Source organism: Pangasianodon hypophthalmus, chromosome 8, assembly GCF_027358585.1.
Source record: "Pangasianodon hypophthalmus isolate fPanHyp1 chromosome 8, fPanHyp1.pri, whole genome shotgun sequence".
NCBI classification, from domain to species: domain Eukaryota; kingdom Metazoa; phylum Chordata; class Actinopteri; order Siluriformes; family Pangasiidae; genus Pangasianodon; species Pangasianodon hypophthalmus.
Genome location: NC_069717.1, coordinates 27,975,543 through 27,998,404, shown reverse-complemented (window position 1 = coordinate 27,998,404; position 22,862 = coordinate 27,975,543). Strand labels below are relative to the sequence as shown.

The 22,862-nt window shown below is 39.8% G+C and overlaps 1 protein-coding gene across 1 annotated transcript in view; it reads right to left on the bottom strand.

The window, feature by feature from the left end:
• Positions 1–1,628: 1,628 nt before the first annotated feature.
• The window catches only part of si:ch211-158d24.2 (multiple epidermal growth factor-like domains protein 9), a 40,037-nt gene continuing 18,803 nt past the window's right edge, over positions 1,629–22,862 (bottom strand). Inside the window, exons 4-6 of the mRNA XM_026945918.3 lie at positions 21,813–21,962; positions 14,640–14,909; positions 1,629–10,162 (exon numbers count right to left, since the gene is read on the bottom strand). Of these exons, the coding sequence (XP_026801719.3) occupies positions 9,678–10,162; positions 14,640–14,909; positions 21,813–21,962 (905 nt within the window). The 3' untranslated portion in view covers positions 1,629–9,677. The remainder of the gene's footprint in view (positions 10,163–14,639; positions 14,910–21,812; positions 21,963–22,862) is intronic.

Sequence of the window (22,862 nt, the reverse complement as noted above, 5' to 3'; positions counted from 1 at the left end):
GCACCTCAGTTGGTTAGGTTGCAGAGAAACTGTAGAAAATTCAACATTAGGACAATGTCTGGTTCTGTGTACAATTACAACATCCTTAATCTGTGGCATTCTCTAGGCACAAAACTGGACGTGCCCTGAAATGGGCTTGTATTTTACGCCGTGGTACAGTGATGAGGTGATGAAGCGTTTCCGCAATTTCTCCCCGATACTAGAGTCTGCACCCAGGACCAATTCTGCGTCAGGCCAGACAGGTCCTACCTTAGCTACCATAAAACATAAAGACATACAAAATGCTTCTCTTACTCCCTGTCTAACCAAACACATAGACAAAAACCCCATCCCAATCCAAATGCAGCCAACACAGCACTACAGCCGGTGACTTGGAATATACGTATATAGTACATAATGTTACAGAGACGACACTATTCACAAAACAGACAACCAAAACCGTGAGTGAAGAGAGAGTGAAGCTAACATCCAAGATAAAACACAAATATCAGTCAGAATGACAACAGCAAGCAAAACACAAATCTCAGTGAGCACTAGACTGCTGACACTCCCTCGAGTGGTGCCCTTATACCATCGCGTCAATGACGTAAGCACCCCCAGAAGTAACGCGGTTGCACCTGGAAAAAAAATCAAAACCCAGAACGCATACGGCAGGGCACAACACTTTCACATAGATTTCCTTTTCAACTGTGTATCGATTGCACAATTCCATACGTAATATTTGTGTTGATTAAATGTGTGAAGAGAGATGGGAGTCATGTATGAGTTCTTCTTACGTCTTTCTTAGCGTTACATATTTTCTATACTTGGAAAGCGGATACATGCACTGCCAAAAGTAAGTGGACACCTGACCATCACATCCATATGTTCTTGTTGAACATCCCATTCTAAAGCCTTGGGCTTTATATTAATATGGAATTGTCCCCCTTCTGCTCTTATAATAACCTCCACTCATCCGGGAAGGCTTTCCACTAGATTTTGGAGCGTGGCTGTGGGGATTTGTGATCGTTCAGGTTTGGGCCTCTTAGTGCCTGTGAAGGAAATTGTAATGCGAAGACATCCTATACAATTGTGTGCTTCCCAGTTTGAGGAAGAACCACATATGGGTGTGATGGTCAGGTGTCCACATACTTTTGGCCATATAGTGTATATAAAATAAAAGAAACATTATCAGCTAGGCCTAATAGAGCATACAGTTTGTTAGCCCTTCTTTTTTCCTAGAATTGTCCTATTCTAATTTCAGAGCCAGTTATTAATCAGTAGAATAGAAAATATTATGATAAAAATGAACAACCTTACATTACAGCTATTCACAAAAAATGTTGGCGTGACCAAGGCAGAATTTGAGTTTGCTACCCCTGTGGTAGAGAGCAAAAATTCCATATTATAGTCTCAAAAATGCAATAATTATTTAAGCACTAGTAGATCAGTGGTTCAGAATCTGCCTGTGTGATTTGTTTTCAGGACTATCAGCGAGCTAGTGTTTGGCCCTTATGTCAGTTGTGTAATTCCCAGCTCTGTGCTTGACTTTCAAAATGTTTGGATAAAACCATCTGCCAAATGATTAAACCAGACAGTAAACCAGACAGACATTTTAACTGGAAAGAGAAAGACGGCAAAACATGGTATACTGACAAACTCAACTTTATTAAATACATTTTGAATGCATGTGGGTTCCAAGTAACTCACATTTTAAACAGTGATGAGGAAGGGAGGTTCTTACATGTGGCACTTACGCGAGGAAAGATTATGCTGAAGTGATTTCAGATCAATTCTGATAAAACCTGTTTGTAATCAGAGCAACATGTGTGGTCATCAAAAAAACTGTCCAAGGAAATGTAGAGTAACATTGGGTTTTGGCATAGATAAACACTAGTCTCGTAGCTCCAGTGCAAGACTAATATAGCAAATATCAGAACTTTGTTTTGGCTGACCGGATCGCATTTGGGGTAAATGAAAAATCTGATGTCATTAAAGAATTACGCAATTTAGAAACGCCAGGCCGTCATTATTTTAATCCTGTAATTACCGTAGCATTAGGACTGCACAATATGCACAAATTAATCATACTGACCTAAAGACAAGCCTTGCAATTTATTCAAACCTCACTGGTGAGGCTTTAATGTACATGGATAAAGACTTGCAGTGAAATGCCTGGAGTAATTACACTTTATTTGGGGATATATTAATACAATGCAACTATCTGTATCTGTTTAGTGCTCCAAATATTCATATCTATATTCGGATTTAAAACCTAAGTGAACATAAAATGGAAGGTTTTTTTTTTTTTTTAGGGGTCCAAGCACCAAATAATTTTACATTTTTGGCCCACTTCTCATGAATCGTATGTTCCACTACGAAAATTATTTTGTTCCCCTGATTTCTTGGGTTCAACCGAACAAAAAAACTCAAAACACTTTGTAGCTCACTTAGATTTTGAGCTAATTTGAATAATATGCAAAATTAGCAAAATACTTCGGCGAACTAGTCCTAGAATTTTTGTCGTATCTTCACACAATTGGTGTCAAAATACTCAACAGGGTCTGAAGCTCAACGATTATAAAAACATGTTGATTTTTGTAAACAATATGGCCGCCGCATATCAATCAGTAGGGCTGAGCGTAATTTACTCCAGCAGCTACAACTCATGATTGGTTGCATGGATTCACATGAAACTTGAACATGTATATGTAACTTGGCAAGAACTGACTACTGGGGTTGTTTTTTGCGAAGATTGTTTGGACCTTGCAGAACGTCATTTGAAGCTAGATTTTTTTTTTCTAACATTTTCTAACAAATTTAGCTGATTTAAACCCCTGCAACTCTGACCAGACAGTTACTAAAGATGAATAAATGAATCCTGCTGAAAAAAAACCCAAAACATTATAATCCCTAACCCTAACCTTAGTTGACAGACATTGGCTTAATGGTTTTCGTCAGGGATTTTTCTAGTGACTGGGAAATACCACTTTCATGAGTAGAATAAATTTAAATATGCCAATGGGAATTGTAGGAACAACACTACCATTACAGACTACCAGAATCATATTAAAAGCCATGAGGCACCACTAGAAATGTCTGATAGTCTATAATCTTTTTTTTTCAGCAGGGAATAATGCAACGAGGGTAAACAGATGATCTCAGCCCTGTGCTTCTGACCACACAATATTTTACTGGAACTGAGTAAGACAGTCTGTACAGAGCTGTCCGATGTAGGTCTTAATTAAAAAAAAAAAAAAAAAAGACCAGTGTATAATGTACAATAACGTAACCATTTGCACACTATATACATTCAAAATATTTACAAATTTCAGAAGGTGAGACCTACATGAGTCTCACTGACATGGTTGTTTTTTTTGGGGGAGGTTTATAAATAGAGGCCACTCTGTGGTCAGACTTACTCTCAGGCTGTAACTGGATTTTTGGAAACGAGTCTCACGTACACAAGGGAGACAGGAATTCTGAGATTTTTTCACTTCATACAGTTTGTATTGTTTGGAAAAAGGCAGCTCTACTTTTAGACTTTTTAGACTTTTCTTGTAGCTAGTGATTCAAGAGAACATTTACGAGCTACTATTCAGTCATGTGACAGTAAGAGGCACATGATAAATTGTTTGTTGCATTTACATAGGAGTTATTTTATTTACTTTATTTGCAGGATCGCCACCGCACATCGTAGCAATGGCTGGTGTATACATTACATGACCAAAAGTATGCGGACACCTGACCTGACCATCACACCCGAATGTGCTTGTTGAACATCTCATTCCAGATTTATTCCCCCCTGTGTTTGCTGTTATAATGAGCTCCACTCTTCTGCGAAGGCTTTCCACTAGATGTTGGAGCGTGGCTGTGTGGATTTGTGATCATTCAGCTACAAGAGCATTAGTGAGGTCAGACGCTGATGTTGGGATGTCGAGGAGGTCTGGGGTTCAGTCGGTGTTCCAGTTCATCCCAAAGGTGTTCAGTGGGGTTGAGGTCAGGGCTCTGTGCAGGACACTCGAGTTCTTCCACTCCAACCTTCACACACCATGTCTTAATGGAGCTCGCTTTGTGCACAGTGGCATTGTCATGCTGGAACAGGTTTGGGCCTCTTAGTTCCAGTGAAGGGAAACTGTAATGCTACAGCATACAAACACATTCTACACAATTGTGTGCTTCCAAAAAAGAACCACATATGAAAGTGATGTTCAGGTGTCCACTTAGTGTTGGCCATATAGTGTATATCAGTTGGTTTGAACCTGCACTCTTTTCTGGAGGGCAGAAATATAGTCTTTGCATGTAGCTTTCACTAATAGTGAAAGCACGGTAAACAGGTCCGCAGGAGAAAAACCCTCTGAAGGCCATGAAGAGCAGGCTCCTCAGAGACAGAGCATGTAAAAGTGTGTAAAACTGAGTGTGTGACTGTGTGTCAGTGTGATACTTCTTATGTAAGGACAAGGCCCAAAACAGGCCATCTTAAAAAAAAATCCATTGCCTTATAGTTTTTGGGCCATGTCATCACGGTTAGGCGTCTCCCAATACTTTCGTATCAGGGTACGTTTCTAACGGCGGCTGTATTTACTCCTTTCGGAGGGATTTTGTTTGTCCTTGGTGCAGTTTGCTTAGGCTGATGAGTACACAGCGGTCTCACTCAGGTATGATTACAAACAACAGCTGTTGCTACAGAAGCTGAATATAAATCACAAGACTACTGTTACATTAAAAATATTCATTTCTATTATGATTATAGTATTACAGGGTTTTTTTTTAGTGCTGACTCCATGTTTAGTTAAGCACTTGGGAGATTTCTGTGATTTCTAGCGAAAATTAATTTACATTTTCCTTCACCATCCTTTACCACTGAGTGAAACAGTATAGGGATTGTGCTTCTGTGCTTCTGGACCCATGTTTTTGGTCTGTGGTTTTGCATAAATTTGTGTAACAGGAAAATGGATTGGACCGAATTGATAATATAAAACAGTTTTGCTCATTCGCTAGGAGGCAAAGTGGTGAGCAAGCCTAACCTTCATGATTCACATTATTATTACCGCATATTTCTTTTTAAAAATATATTATGCTGAAACATAACTCAGCATTGACCTGGTGAACAGAATTATTCGAGATGTGATGCTCCGTATGCTTACGAGAACGACTGTGCCCCAAAAAATGCTGCCTATCTATCGAGCCTCCTCTCAAATAGAACACATGGTGTTATATGTTATAGTTTAATATCACCATATTTTATATTGTGGGCCTTTTTGGCCTTTTTGGAACAACAAGAATGTGAAGAGGTTTCTGGGAGTATTTTTATCATACAGCATTTGTCTCGTGACTGAAAAAAAAAGGGGATGTTGAAGTTTTCTGACGTCTCTTCTGTTCAGATTGACGCACTTGAGAGTTCATGTACATTACAAATGCAGAACAAATGCAACAGCAAGGACTGACGCAAAAATAAATATGATTTCAAAATAATAATAATAATAATAATAATAATAATAATACATAATTACAAACTTGAAGTCCAGTCTCGAGTCCATTTCAGTTCATTTGCATTTTGCAAATTCTGAGCCACATCACATTTTAAGGGATTTTTTTTTTTCTTTTAAAAAAGCACAGTCCTGTACAATTCATTTCACACACACGCTCTTCTCCAAAAGACAGTTGCTGCATTTCAGTTCAAAAAAAAAAAAAAAAAAACGTAATGTGTTTATGATGGCTTTTCAGTTTCAGAACACTGTGTCCAAACTTTGAGTGCAGCATCCGATCATGCACAGAAAGTCTTTGTACATTCTTGTATAGAATCCAGCTCTATACACACACACACACACACACACACACACACATTTTCATCTGTTTGTTAAAATTATCAGCAACACGTGCAGGTCGAATAACAAACACTAGAATGTTTTGGTAATTTTGACTCGAATCATTCCTCAGACTGTATCAGTTCTCACATCGCCGACGTGCTGCATTTCACGCGTGACCTCGTGACGTGTCCGAATCAGTCATGTGCCGATAATTATACAGTATAATCTGTGTGATTTTCAAGGTTTTCACAAAGTATAAACAGATGTAATCTGACTTAATGTCTTTGTATTTTTCCGTTTAGGTGAGGGGGCATTGCCAGGAGAATGACTTCTGAGAGGTGAAGGGTCATGGCCAGGAGAAAGTCTTAATAGAGGTGAGTGAAGGGGTGTGACCAGTTTCAGAAAGGTGAATATGGGGGCGTGGTCTGGAGGATGGACATAGAAGGGTGAGTGAGGGGGTGTGACCGGGAAGAAGGCTTCAGAGAAGTGAGGGGGTGTGGCCAAGAGGGAGCCTTGCAAAGACCTGAGGGGGCGTGTGCATCATCAGGAGGATGGTTTCAGAGACGTGAAGGGATGTGACCAGGTGAAGGGATGCAGAGAGGTGAGGGGGCGTGGCTAAGAGAAAGGCTGAAAAAAGCTGAGGGGTGTGGCCAGGAGTACAACTTCAGATGGCTTCAGAGAGGTGAGTGAGGGGGCGTGGCCAGGATAACGACTACAGTGAGCTGAGGGGGCGTGGTCAGGATAATGACTACAGTGAGGTGAGTGAGGGGGTGTGGCCAGGAGGAGGACTACAGTAAGGTGAGTGAGGGGGTGTGGCCAGGAGGATGGCTACAGTGAGGTGAGTGAGGGGGTGTGGCCAGGACGAGGACTACAGTAAGGTGAGTGAGGGGATGTGGCCAGGAGGTTGACTACAAAGATGTGAGGGGGTGTGGCCAGAAGAATGCTACAGTGAGGTGAGTGAGGGGGCGTGGCCAGGATAATGACTACAGTGAGGTGAGTGAGGGGGCGTGGCCAGGAGGATGGCTACAGTAAGGTGCGTGAGGGGGCGTGGCCAGGCAAATGGCTACAAACAGGTGAGTGGGCATGGCCAGGAGGATGACTACAAAGATGTGAGGGGGTGTGGCCAGGAGAATGGTTACAGAGAGGTGAGTGAGGGGGCGTGGCCAGAATGACAGCTTCAGAGATTTTTGCTTCATAAAATTACAATTTTCAGATTCGGAAATTTGATGCCTTTTGACTGGAATGTATCTAATTTTTTTTTCACTTTTGGTTTTAGTTACACAATCATTGTTGGACATTTTATTTATTTATTTTATGTGCTCATCTATATAACGTTGTCAGATTTTTTTTTTGTCAATATCAATATATCATTTTTAACATCATTTAGAAGTTTGCTTGTATTTGAACACTGAGCTTTTTGTAGTTTAAATTGTTTACATTTTAATATTGTAAATTTGGTAATTATTGTGCTATAAAAAAAAAATCATGATATATCGGCACATGACGAGACCGTACAGAGTTTCAAATGTCTTCTGAATACTAAAGCGACAGGTAGGTTTGTCTCTTGGCACTCCAGAGCTGAAATCCATCTTGTTCTCCGTCTTGTTTTCCAGGAGTGTACAGTTTTGAAGTGGAAAGGGATAAAATGTGAAAAAAAAAGGAACAGTGGACAAAATTCCTCTTCTGCTTGATGAAATACCCCTTCTTTCAGCCAGTTCATGACAATTCTGTGTGTCTTATTTAGAGCTTACCACTAGGGGTGAATCATTCAGATCTGCCGGGAGCTAACTGATTAGTGTCCGGGGGAATAATGTCTCACTGTCTCGAATGGAAAATATTCCGCTGACATTTATGTGAAAACAAGTACAAGATTGTGTTTTTACTTCTGCAAGATGGACAGTTTCTTGTGGCCAAGTGATCATGAGAAATAAAAGCTGAAATGAAATTCGCAGCTGATAGTGAAACGAAAGCCATGACTGACGCTCATTACAATGCTTACAACCTTGTGTGTCACTAATCCTATTTTTAGCCCCAGCTGTGATTTCCCATCAGTTGTAGTAGTCAGACCTGACAAAAAGGATTAAAGCATATTCCCCCTGAGGAGAAAGGAGGGGAATTATTTACGATAAATATTAATCCCTTTCATGAATCACTTTCTAAAGTGAAAACTGGAGTGTGTATATATATACCGTATGGTTACCGTAAAACCCTGTATATATACACACACTCCGTATGAACGTCTCTGCACTGACCAACCCCGAAGACCAAACAGTGTTAATTATCACCTTCTAATTATCATTACAATTGAAACTATTCGTAGTGTTAGATTTGATAATTGTAGGCCTATTTAATCCTTTTTCGTCCAAAAAGTGCCATTTTTAACCAATTTCTGGTTTCAGCTACCTGCTGTTTACTATATGCGTGTTTAATGGTAGCTAAGTGAAACGCATTGATCGATTTTATCACACATTATTAAAAAAAACCAAACTATTTACCACGACAGAAAGCAAGGACGCCACGTCGGCATCTTTCAAGCAAGAAAGGCTATTAACGTGAGCCGTGAGGAAGGGGGCGGGGTTTCCAGCTAACATCAGAGAGATCAAATCACGTACGCAACTGTCAGTCATTCCAGATTCACGACTTTTTGCAAGAATTCAATGTGAAAATGCAGAGCTTCCAAGCAATGTGCGTAAAGGTTGGCAGGTCTGAGTATTAGAGTATTAGACACTGGCTTTTTTTAACGAGCACCTTTTAACCTTTTACGCGGGCTTAACTGGCTAACTCACCAGCGTGTGATGTTAGTTTATTAGCATTAGCTTCCTAAAGTTAGTCAATTCCTGGTCAAAAATTATTTTGATTTCAAGAAGCTAGCGCAGCATAGACAAGGGTGTAACTGAAGGTCGAGCCACGGGATTGAGATGCTAGCATTAGCTTCTGTTGAGTGAGGTTCTTTGGAGACTCAAAGCACCTTTTTTCTCAGGTTCTGATTCTCCTGGGTGCACTTTCTTTCTTTCTTTTTGGTATGAAATGAAGCCTTAGAAACTGCTGTATCTGGGTGTAAGCGTTAGCTCTTGGCACAAATGTAGCCTCCTTAAAAAAAAAAAAACATGACTTCCTTGGAATTTGAAGACATTTTCATCATCTCACTTTCGTTCATGATTTTTTTTTGGTGATATAACCTCTTCAAAACTGTCTTTAGTGGGCAAACGACAGGACTGAAATGCTAGCATTAGCTCCCAGATAGCATTAGCGAGTGACAAAGTAACGCTCATATTCCTCACATTTCCTCATTTTCGTTTCTTTTGTCCATGGCGTCAAAAATGACGCTGTAATCCCACAAGAAACTGGAGATTAGCTTCTGGCATAAGGTGAGAACTCTTTATCTTATCTATATGCACTTCCTTTTATGCTTTGTCCATAGCATTACCATGGAAGAAAAAAAAAAACAGGTTTAAACATATGATTCACTGCACTGAAACGTTAGCATCAGTTCCTAGCGCAAGCCTTCATTCTTTGAAAATGACTTTTTGTCAGATTCTAGATCTCATTAGCACGCTTCGTACGTGACACTGTTGATCAATCAACTGGTTTTACTGGCTGATCTACTGCAGTGAGATGTTAGCGTTAGCTCCATGACAAATGTTGAAAATGTATAGCATCTTTTCGGAATTTCTGATTCGGAATCTCGTGGACACTCCTCCTTTTACGCTTTGCACATGACAACGACGAGAGAGCAATAAAACCTTGAAAGTGTCTTTCCTTCACGTTTCTAAGCGGGTTTGACTTAATGATCCACTGGATTGAGATGTTAGCAACTCTTAGCGCGTTATTGAAAATGTAAAGCGTCTTTTCCTCCATTTCTGAGCTGTTGTGCGAACACGCTTCCTGTCACGCCTTGTAAACGTTAGCAGCGGGCGCTAAAGCAAGCTGGCCGTTGGGCGGAGCAGAGCATTGCTCCTCCTCCAGCAGGACGCCGGGTTCGGCGTGTGGGATGCTATCATGGTAGCTGCTGAAGCTGATGTTGTCCTCCTTGAGCTCGATGGTCCAGAATGGCGCGTTGAGCTTGCGGTTGCGGTACTCGCGGTACGTGTACACGGCACCCACGAAGCCCATGAGCAGCACCAGCAGAACGATGATCACAGCCAGGACGATGACGTTGAACTGCGTCCACGAGACCACGGCGAGCGCCGAAGCCGTGCTGTTGCTGGCCGCGGGGTCTCCCGGGCCCAGCTGGAGGGGCGGAGCTTTGCTGGGGCCGATGGAGACGGGAGAAGAGGTGAAGAGGTGGGACGAAGGAGGTGCAGAGGTGGAGCTGGAGGTCTGGGGGCCTGTGGTGATGGATGTTCTTGTAGGAATTGGGAGGAGCCTCGGGGCTGAAAGACGAGAACAATCATTCATTAGCGCTTTTTTTTTTTTCATGTAAATAATTACAACTACACATAAACATAAATGCATAAATGCATAAATAAACAAGTGCAAGCTTCTCAAAAGTAAGTGCCCCCCAAGAGTTGCTTGATTTTCAGTGATTTCTTTATTTATGATTAATAATAGACTCACAGGCAATTTCATCTTGTGCAGAAAAAGATTGAGATTAGATTTAATATTTATATAACTTGCTGTTATGATAAAAAAAAAAAAAATAGTCCACGCCAGGGTGGTGCGATACACTACCACCCCAAAGTGGATCATTTTTTTTCAGCACAGCTTGAAGTGTGTTATTCCACAAATCATTCATTCTACATCACTCTTTTTAACTGTTTATAGTTACATTACGGAAAACGATTGCAGACATTAGCGTAAATGTATCCATTGCATTTTCTTTCACGTGTAATTTTAAATTAAACAAAAAAAAAACCTCATAAATTACCCTTGTAAATTTAGTATAACTACAACTTAAATAGTCCAATTAGACAAGCTATCATAGCTAGCAAACGTTTCTAGCAACTTCGTAAATGAATATCAGTGATTGCTGTAACTTTTAAAGTGATAAAAACGAAACTTTTATACAGAAAGGTCCAAATAAATAGCTTTGGTCCTAATAAAACCTAATAAAACCTGTGGTGCAGCTATTAATTTGGGTTTTATTGCCAGTAAACATGGTACCTGGTACATCTCCATGGTTTTTATTATAAATTATGTTTTTTTTTTTTTTTTAGGAACAGTTTCACATTACATCCACTGAAACCAATTTAATGTGGACAGTTGCATAGCTTTCTAAAATGTATTACTTGGACCCGGATTGAATCTCAGTGCGTCTCGGTCTCAGAGTTATGGCGTTCCTCTAAGAGCACAAAGCGAAATTCAGAGTGCTGGTTTTGGATCACAGCAGTTTGACCTCAAACCACTTCAAATAATAGAAGCTTTGTGAACACAATTATGTTCCAAGAAACCATCTGATTGTTCCTAAAATAAAGTCGAGCACTCGTGATCTCATGAGCCATGACATTTATCGCTAGTATCCAGTGATGATTCCTGATGACTCAGGAGGGAAAGTATGGTGAGACCCCTGCACTGGCTTTCACATGAATGAATGTAACATGAGGCTGATGATGAACCCTTATGTTGTAACTCTTGTAGTCTTCAATAGGCTTCAATCAATAAAATGAAAATGTATTTTTTTTTTTTAAATATTGCACTTTCTGCTGCCAGATTGTTTCCACTGAACACTATAAAAAGGCTTTATGTAATATGTGATGTCACCCACTGCAAAGTTTGTATATTTGACACACTTACATCAAGAATTTCACGGATACATACACATATACATATACACATATACATATACACATATATACACAACCCCCTCCGAAAGTATTGGAACAGCAAGGCCAGTTCTATTGTTTTTGCTATACATTGAAGACACTTGTGTTTGAGACTGAAAGATGAATATGAGACGATAGATCAGAATTTCAGCTGATATGTACATCTAGATGTCTTAAACAATTTAGAACATGGCACCTTTTGTTTAGACCCATCCATTTTTCAAGTGATCAGAAATATTGGAACATGTGACTGACAGGTGTTTCTTGTTGCCCAGATGTGACCTTTGAGATTGATTGTTTGAATAATTAATAGCCCTGAATGTCTACTCTTGGTCTGAACCCTGGGTTTCGCTTGTGAATTCTGATCTATCGTTGTTAGTGCTTGGTTGATGGTGCCAGATGCGCTGGTTTGAGGATTTCAGGAAGTGCGTATCTCCTGGGAATTTCACACACATCAATCTCATACTGGAAAAGGACCAGGTGATTTTTTTCCAGTCTTCAACTGTCCAGTTTGGGCGAGTCTGTGCCCGTGATAGCCTCAGATTCCTGTTCTTGGCTGACAGGAGTGGAACCCAGTGTGGTCTTCTGCTGTTGTAGCCCATCCACTTCAAGGTTCTACATTTTGTGCATGCTGAGATGCTTTTCTGCTCACCACGGTTGTAACGAGTGATTATACGAGTTACTATATCATTCCTGGCAACTCGAACTAATCTGGCCATGTTCCTCTGATCTCTCTCATCAACGAGGCGTTTCCACACACAGAACTGTTGCTCACGCAATGTTTTTTTGTTTGTCGCACCATTCTGGGTAAACTCTAGAGACTGTTGTGCGTGAAAATCCCAGGAGATCAGCAGCATCTGAAATACTCAAACCAGCTCACCGGGCACCAACATCCATGCCACAATCAAAGTCACAGAGATCACACTTTTTCTTCATTCTGATGTTTGATATGAACATCAAACATCATGTGAAGCTCTTGTACCTGTACCTGCATGATTTTATGTATTGCGCTGCTGCCACATGATTGAGATGATGGTGTTTTTTTTACAGTTATAAAAGAACTAAGAATGATTGTCTTCAATCCAGCTGAATTTATTTACTTAACTGCAGCATTTTTCCAAATAAAATTATTCAACTACAGTTTATTTGGCAATATTTCTTGGTATATATCTTGTAAAACATGTAAAAATTTTAGAATACTAAATATTTGCATGAAAACACTGGCCCTCAATTATCAGTGATCGTGTAAACTCGAGTTTAAAAGTTTAAAACTACAAATTCCTGTCAGATTTCCGAAAATTTCCGATTTTTCCTTTTGTGTTGATAATCTCCAATCATGCCATAAATCACCGAGTGCATTCACAGCACAGCTGATTTATATGTGTGATGCCCACAAGCGCTGAAAAATGACAAAATGATGACTAAACGGTGAGAGAGGGCCTCCTAAGCACGGAATGTGCTAAATCTTTTGCAGCGAGTCGGCTTTTCTGGCATTGTTTATTGCAATGCGCTCCTTGCTGGGGTCTCTAAGTCTACAACAAATACACTGCAGTATGTGCAATAATCAGCAGCTAGGTCCAGGACAAGTGAGCACATCACTCCTATTTTGGAGTCCTTGCACTGGCTCCCTGTCAGGTTTCTTGTTGATTTTAAAAATCCTCATGTTTACACACAGGGCTTTACATGGTTTGGCTCCTGAGTATTTGGCTGAGCTTTTAACCCATTACACCCCAAACCGTGATCTCCGCTCCTCCAATTCTGGTCATTTAACTGTCCCTTAGACTCATTTATGTACTGTGGGTGATAGGGCCTTTTCTTCTTACGCTCCAAATCTCTGGAACTCACTACCATCTGATCTTAGAGAAGCCCAGTCTTTTAGTGTATTTAAATCTTCTCTCAAAACATATTTCTTTAGGATACATTTTATTTAGTAATTATAAAAATAATAGTAATTATTATTGCTATTATTGTTATTATTATTGAATTGTATTTTATTATTAACTGTTTTAGATACATGTACTTATGCACTTCTGTTTCTATTTTCTATTATCTAGAGTGCCTTGAGAGCCTTTAAAGGTGCTATATAACATAAAATTTTATTATTATTATTATTATTATTAATTTATTTGCTTTGGAGCGCTTCAGGCCATTGATATGGAAGGAATAAATTTAAGAGCATGTTGACTCAAACTCAATTTTTTTCAACTAATTTTTCCATTTTCATGAACATTTCCTGAAAGGGATCCTGTGAACAACTGACAAATGAATTCGTTTGATAATTGAGTCATGTTCATTGAGTCACAGTCATCATGCTTCTATTGTTTTCACTTTCCATTTTCCTGCTCTCATATCTGCTTTCTAATGTTTTCACAGTGCTCTTTAGTGTTTTTATATCGTGACCTAGAGTTCTGACCTTTGCCTCTGTTTTTAGTTGACGTAACAACCTGTGTACGACTGTTGTAAACATTTTGGCTGCAGATCAATGAATATAAATAATTGCTGTCAGCACATGGCTCTCATTGTTTAGTACTTCCCAGAGTCACATCTTAATTACATTTTAACCACAGCTGCATCATGCGATGTATTACAGGAAACAACTGGGGGTAATCTTACGCAGCAAAACGTCGTCATTAAGCTGGATTCTGTAGCAATCAACACGTTTCAGGATGCGGTGACTTTCAGTCTAACCCTGGCTTTAGATGCTTAAGATAAGGAACAGCATTCCTTCCTGGAAATGATTAAAAATATGACGAAGGTCTACAAAGAACTTCTCTCTGAGTAGGCATCAGCATAAATATTTTTCAAGTGTAAAATATTTTTCAAATATTCACATGCTAGTTTGCTATTGTTAGTTAGTTAGTTAGTTAGTTAGTTGCTAGTTTGCTTTCCTTTGCTGGTTTGCTGTTAGTCTTTCACTTGCTACTTTTCTTGCATTTGCTAGTTTTCTGTCATTCACTATTTGTGAATTGTAATTCTAGTTATTTGCTAGTTTACTGTCAGTTACTGGTTTAGTGCCATTTGCTAGTTTACTGTCATTCACTAGTTTGATGCCTTTTGCTAGTTCACACACACACACACACACACACACCTCTCAGTGTGCAGTTGTGGGCAAGCGCGTCCCCTGTGTATCCGGAGGCACAGAGCTCACAGTGTGTTCCGGTGGTGTGGTTGGCACACAGGAGGCAGCGTCCGCTCTCCGGGTGGCAGATCTGAGGTGCTGAGCGCGGATCGGCATTTCCGTTACACTCGCACCGCGCACACTCGCCTCCTGATTTATAAAAGCCGTCTGCACACACTTCACAGGTGGGTGATGCGAAGCCAGACTTACACTCGTCACACACAGCGTGGCCGCTGGAGTCTGTTAATAAAATCATGCACACACACACACACGCACACACACACACACGCACAAATAACAGAAGCAAAGTTTCACTTGGCAGGTCCTAACAAGAGATGTGTGGTGTGTGTGTGTGTGTGTGTGTGTCTCACTGGTACAGCTGAATGCAAAAGTTTGTCCTGTGAACTGAATGCATTTACACATTTACTAACATGTGCTAGCGATAACGGATAGGAACAATATAAATAATAAAACAACCTGTTCCTCTAAATGCTTTTTATCACTCGTCTTGTACATGTTTCCTCCATTTCTCTAGTGGTAACACCCTCCTCAAACTGTTTATGTTTTCTACTCCAGCTCCGTGAAAGCTCAAGTGTGTAGGCGTGCGAGAGCCATTTCCTCACACCCACTGGCTGTGAACTGCGCGTAGCGGCCTGTGAGAAAGTTTGTGGCCTGTGGCTCTGTTTACTCACTAAAACAAGTCTAGAACATTCAGGTTTTTAAATAAGAAAATTTTTTTTTGTAGATAACCTGTAAAAAAGCACCAAAAACATTAAAAAAAAAAAAAAACACGGATGATGCGACCGTCATCGATACACACAATGTACTACAATTTTTACCACAGTGATAATAATTCCGGTTTCTGATTGGTCAGATGTGCGGTGTTGATTCATTTTCTGTAACAGCAGCTCTGACAGTAGTGCAGCTCCAAAACACAGGTTTACATTAATACGCTCGTTCTAATACATTATCGTTTCTATAGTAACAGCTCATTCACAGCAACGTCATATAAATGGATTTAAATATTGTTGGTATGGTGAAGTATCCTGTAAGGAGAATAACTGTTTATTTAGCATTTATGGAAGGAGTCTCCAGTGTCAGTGCTTTGTAACAATCAAAGGTAAAGCTGTAACAGTCAGAGGTAAAACTGTGGCTGTCAGAGGTAAAGCTGTAACAGTCAGAGGTAAAGCTGTAACAGTCAGACATAAACCTGTAACAGTCAGAGGTAAAGCTGTAACAGTCAGAGGTAAAGCTGTAACAGTCAGACATAAACCTGTAACAGTCAGAGGTAAAAGTGTAACAGTCAGAGGTAAAGCTGTAACAGTCAGAGGTAAATGTGTAACAGTCAGAGATAAAAGTGTAATAGTCAGAGGTAAACCTGTAACAGTAAGAGGTAAACCTGTAACAGTCAGAGGTAAAGCTGTAACAGTCAGAGATAAAGCTGTAACAGTCAGAGGTAAAAGTGTAACAGTCAGAGATAAACCTGTAACAGTCAGAGGTAAACCTGTAACAGTCAGAGGTAAAGCTGTAACAGTCAGAGATAAACCTGTAACAGTCAGAGGTAAAAGTGTAACAGTCAGAGATAAACCTGTAACAGTCAGAGGTAAACCTGTAACAGTCAGAGGTAAAAGTGTAACAGTCAGAGATAAAGCTGTAATAGTCAGAGGTAAACCTGTAACAGTAAGAGGTAAAGCTGTAACAGTCAGACATAAACCTGTAACAGTCAGAGATAAAGCTGTAACAGTCAGACATAAACCTGTAACAGTCAGAGGTAAAGCTGTAACAGTCAGAGGTAAAGCTGTAACAGTCAGAGGTAAAAGTGTAACAGTCAGAGATAAACTTGTAACAGTCAGAGATAAACTTGTAACAGTCAGAGGTAAAGCTGTAACAGTCAGAGATAAACTTGTAACAGTCAGAGATAAACTTGTAACAGTCAGAGATAAAGCTGTAACAGTCAGAGGTAAAGCTGTAACAGTCGGAGGTTATGGTGTGACAGTCAGAGGTAAATGTCTAACAGTCAGAGGTAAAAGTGTAACAGTCAGAGGTAAAGCTGTAACAGTCGGAGGTAAATGTGTAACAGTCATAGGTAAAGCTGTAACAGTCAGAGGTAAAAGTGTAACAGTCAGAGGTAAAGGTATAACAGTCAGAGGTAAAAGTGTAACAGTCAGAGGTAAAGCTGTAACAGTCAGAGGTAAACCTGTAACAGTCAGAGGTAAAAGTGTAACAGTCAGAGGTAAAGCTGTAACAGTCAGAGGTAAAGGTATAACAGTCAGAGGTAAAGCTGTAACAGTCAGAGGTAAAAGTGTAACAGTCAGAGGTAAAGCTGTAACAGTCAGAGGTAAAAGTGTAACAGTCAGAGGTAAAGCTGTAACAGTCGGAGGTTATGGTGTGACAGTCAGAGATAAATGTGTAACAGTCAGAGGTAAAGCTGAGCTTTGCAGTTTTTTGGTAACAACTTTTGGTATGTTTTTTTTTGTCTTATTAACTTCCAGAGGTTAATAGCTGCTATTAGAAAGTGAGAACAGGAACTAAGTTGTTTTCCAGCCATTCCACAACATTAAATGTCACTATAAATGAATAAAAAGTATGAAATGCTGGTCTTTAATAAAAAAAAAAATTTATTGTTGGAAAAATTGCTGTGTTACAAGAGAAATAAATCACTTCAGGACAGGCTGTTATTGGAAACTAATCAGCGTCAGGGTGGTAACAGTAACTCCGCTGTGTGGTTAGTCAGTTTGTTGCTCGGTTTGAGATCAATCTCATCTTTTTTCATGCACAATGTGATAATCATACTATAATTTGATGAAAATGTAAATAATCTATGACATAAGCGTAGTAAATCTATTTAACGATTCGGTGTGACACTCTTACAGTCACCCACTAAACACACTCCTGAAAACTATAAACCCCCTACAACCTGAAGGTTATCATATGATTGTGTAAAGAGCCGCTTGTTTGTTTTTCTCATTCACGCAACTCCATTTTTAATGTGTTCTTCTGTTTCAGTGTGTTTCAGTTTACCACATAGATAACTTCATTTTGCTAAAGCCTTTAAATTGTAAATTATCGTCATCTTTTTTTGTAATGTTACTCCTCTAATGTAGAGGAGTGCTAGCTGGTGCTACTTCTTTTGTGCTTTATTGATTAATTCATTTATTCGTTTGTCTTCAGTAACTGAGTCAATGTCCTGTAAATGACTTATTTCTTTATATTTTGGAAAACAGAACCAATAAAGTTTCTGTAGGAGTGGAGGGGATTGGTTAAACTTTCTCAAACGTTCTGTAGGAATGGGTGAGATTGGTCAAACTTTCTACAGGAATGGGTGAGATTGGTCATATTTTCTGTAGGAGTAGGTGGGATTGGTCAATCTTTCTGTAGGAGTGGGTGGGATTGGTCATATTTTCTGCAGAAGTGGGTGGGAATGGTCATATTTTCTGCAGAAGTGGGCGGGATTGGTCATAGTTTCTGCAGAAGTGGGCGGGATTGGTCAAAGTTTCTACAGGTGTGGGCAGGATTGGTTAAACATTCTACAGGAGCGGATGGGATCGGTCTTTCTTTTCACTGTGCTCAGATCCCAGGTGAATAGTTAACATGTTAGAGCAACATGGGTTTGATCGAGAAGATTAACTTCATGTGCCACAGGAGCCACTGACAGACATTGTAGAGGGAAGCCAATACTTTGTGCAGAGCAACAGCCAGTAATTGTACACCCACAAAGTGAACTACGTGGTAGGTGAATGTGATTAAATGGACAGTTAGAGTAGAGGCACAACGTATATCTCATTACACACAGAAAGAAGAAAACATATCATATTTAAATGCTAAGAAATACATGAACCTGACTGTAAATAAAATCCTCTGTTCATTCAGCCTGCACCTTCTTACATAAACTTTACATTACTGCCACCAGGTGGCGCAGCGACACTACAGGTCTGTTCTTTCTTTCTCTCTCTCTCTCCCTCTCTCTCTCTCTCTCTCTGCATTTCAGCTAGATCCAGCTTTACATAAGTCATGGCTGAGTGCAAAAATTTGCATCCCCTATGGCTGACAATGTACCTCAATTTTACAATTTATCTGTATTTAAAAATACAACTGAAGTGTGATTGACTAAAAGAGAAGAGAAGAGAGGAGAAGAGAAGACACTGTGTCTTCACCATGTTAACTGTGACTCTGCTTCATTCCATCATTGATTATTTTCCTCCAGCTGCACCACACGCAGTGTTTTATTCCACATTATACTGTATTAACGATTATCATCTATCACGCCTGATTTATATGACAGTTATTTGTCTCACTGTCTCTCTGTCTTGCTGCCTCTCTGTCTCCCTTTCTCTGTCTCATTGGTCTTTCTGTCTCACTGGCTCTCTCGCTCTCTCTCCGTCTTACTGTCGCTCTGTCTCCCTTTCTCTGTCTCACTTGTCTTTCTGTCTCACTGGCTCTCTCGCTCTCTCTCCGTCTTACTGTCGCTCTGTCTCCCTTTCTCTGTCTCACTTGTCTTTCTGTCTCACTGGCTCTCTCGCTCTCTCTCCGTCTTACTGTCGCTCTGTCTCCCTTTCTCTGTCTCACTTGTCTTTCTGTCTCACTGGCTCTCTCACTCTCTCTCTGTCTTACTGTCGCTGTCTCCCTTTCTCTGTGTCACTTGTCTTTCTGTCTCACTGGCTCTCTTTCTCTGTCTCACTGTCTTTCTGTCCTGCTGTCTCTCTGTCTAACTGCCTCACTGTCTCCCTTTCTCTGTCTTTCTGGCCTTTCTGTCTCACTGTCTCTCTCTTTCTCTCTCTCTCTCTCTCTCTCCGTCTTACTGTCTCTCTGTCCTGCTGTCTCTCTTTCTCTGTGTCACTTGTCTTTCTGTCTCACTGACTCTCTTTCTCCGTCTCACTGTCTTTCTCTCCTGCTGTGTTGCTGTCTAATTGTCTCTCTGTCTCCCTTTCTCTGTCTCACTTGTCTCTCTCTCTCTCTCTCTCTCTCTCTCTCCATCTCACTGTCTCTCTGTCTTGCTTTCTTGCTGTCTAACTGCCTCTTTTTCTCCCTTTCTCTGTGTCACTTGTCTTTCTGTCTCACTGGCTCTCTTTCTTCATCTCACTGTCTTTCTGACCTGCTGTCTCTCTGTCTAACTGCCTCTCTGTCTCTCTTTCTCTGTCTCATTGGTCTTTCTGTCTCACTGGCTCTCTCTCTCTCTGTCTCTCTCTCTCTCTCTCTGTCTCACTTGTCTTTATGTCTCTCTGTCCTGCTGTCTCTCTGTCTAACTGCCTCTCTGTCTCCCTTTCTCTCTGGCTCACTGTGTCTGTCTTGCTGTTTCACCATTTCATTGTCTTTCTGTCTCTTTGTCTCATGGTCCCACTCTCTCAGTGTCTCGCAGTGTCTCTGTCTTTTTGTCTCTCTGCCTCTCCCTCTCTCTCTCTCTGTCTGACTGCCTCTTGGTGTTGCTGTCTCTCTGTCTTGCATCTCTGTCTCTCTGTGTCTCCATCTCACTGTCTCACTCCCTCACTGTCTTGCTGTGTCTCTTGTGCTATTTGTATGTCTCTGTTTCACTGTCACTCTGTCTGTCTTGCTCTCTCTCCGTCTCTGTCTTGTTGTCTCTCTCTCCATCTCACAGACTTCCTGTCTCACTCGTCACATTTTTTTGTAAACCTATTTTTACGATGTAACACAATGTGATCTGGCCCCACAGACTCCTTAGAATGATCTAGACTGTCTGGTCTACACACACACACACACAGCTCAGTCGGAGTCAGTGTGAAATATTGATGACACTGGGGAACAGGGTGAGCGGGAAAGCAGACTGATTGACTTATACACACACACACACACACACACACACACACACACATATTTAGCAAAGGTTTGGTATACAAAATAACATTCTATAGTACATTATTTAATATTTCAGTAAATGAAAATACTTTTCTTGACTCAAAGACATGAAAAAACATAAGAATTATTTTGAATATTTACATTTTAAAATAATATTTAATTTTTAAATATTATTTTGAATAAATTCTGTTAGATTAAAATGACAAATTATAACAGCAAAATATATATATATATATATATATATATATATATATATATATATATATATATATATATATATATATATAATAAAAATAAATATTACAGTGTATTTTCTCTGAATATATTATAAAAGTTTACAACTAAAATGATTTTTAATTTTTAAGTATTTGAGTATTTGTTCCATAGAAATTGAAATTAATTTTTATATATAATCTTATTTAATATAGTATACAATAGACATTAAATAAATCCACATAAATTTACACACACACACACACACACACACACACACACAGCTCTGTTCTCATCATGACACCGTGTCGCTTCTCCTCAGTTTCCTCCATTGATCTCCGTTACCATGGCAGCCACTTGGTCCAACAGACAGACGGCTGCCAAATAGTCTGCGGTGGCATGTCCGTCTGCCATGTCTGCTTCCCCCCACCTTCATCATCATCATCATCATCATCATCAGCTTCACACACTCCCCTCACACATGCCCCTACACACTCTCCTCTGAGCTCCTGTTATAGAAAATGAACCTACATCTTCTGACCACTCACAATCCAGAATCCAACAGCGATGACACGAGCACAGAAAGAGGCCATGCCTGAGATACGACTGAGTGCAAAAGTTTGTACACGCTCAGAACAAAGTGAAGATGAAATGTGATTTATTTAGATATAAATAGCAAAATAATTAAAATGATTTTGTTCCTTTCTGAAATATATATAAAATAAATTAACAGTAAAAGTGATAGTAAATAAGTACTAAGTTACTGTAAATCATTATTTGTATAATTTCTCATTAAACTAGTCAAGGATTTCTAAAAAGATGTCACTGGTAACTCGCCTGGTCGCTCTCCGTGTGTGTATTTTTTTTAATCCGCTCCATGTCCTCTGTATATTTTTTATCTGATCTATGTGTGTATGTGTAAGATGTTGACACAAAAAATTGACACAAAAACAAGCTTGTCTTGCCATACACCTGTCTACTACCTGGAGGCTCCACCCACATTCTTCACCCTGATGGTATTAAATCATTGAACATGTCAGAAAATGTGAAACATCTTCAGAATTATAGCCCTTGGCTCGCTACCACTATTTTCCCCGAATTCCCTGCAGCGTGTCTCACCAAGGTGGCAGGTGCCTGAAGAGCTGTGGCTGGGACAGGGGCAGGGCACACACTCGTCCTTCACACCTCCACCTGGGGCTCGGTAGTAGCGTGGCACACACTCCTCACAGTTCTGTCCCTGAGTGTTGTCCTGACAGTCCATACACACACCTGAGAGAGACACAGAGTATTGAGAGATACAGCAATGACACTGCTCACAGTTTTGAGTCGGGTTTATAAAGCAGCATTGGCTTTATATGTTCATTTTCACATAAATTTGAGTTTACTTGATTTTTTGGTCACTTTTGTACAATTTGTAGCAAGAACCATAGCAACATGAACACCTAAACATGACATGAGAGGTGTTAGTGTGAATACACCGAAGTGCTGTGTCACAAATTATGCAAAATATCCATCTCTTTTATGCAGATTTTGAAAACGTGAATTAAAAGCGTGAATGGAAAAGCCTGAAATTACAAAAAAAACGCATAAACATTGCTAAACATCGATAAAGACAAGATGTGAAAAAGTGTAAAACGTTTTCTAAGATAAATGATGATGTAGGGAATGCATGTCACATATTTCAGTGCTATATCTAGATATATCTAAACATAAACACAGCCACAGACGAGCTCATGTATTGTCTGGACAGATGAAAATGAAGAAATGAAAGTTTTTCTTAATTTGATTAACAAAAGAAACAACAAACCTCACCGCAACTCTGACCTTGATAAAACGCTTACTCAAGATGAATGAATGAACATGAAGCGTTAAATCTCCCTATTATTCTGCGGTCACACTAGCATGTGACAAAGCAACAGGCGATAGTTTTTTTCTATGTACATACGTAACACAGAGTCACAATTACAGCGACATTGTGACAAAGCAACATTTAAATCAACATTTTCTCATTTCTACGCAAATTAGATACGACACTGTAAAGCAACAAATCTAAACAATCGGTTCGAATGATTCCTCGGACCAATCATGGTCCGACGTTTCTTTAATTCCCCATTCACAATCCGCAATTAGCTCTGCAAAAATGGAAGGAAAAATTTATGAACATTGTTT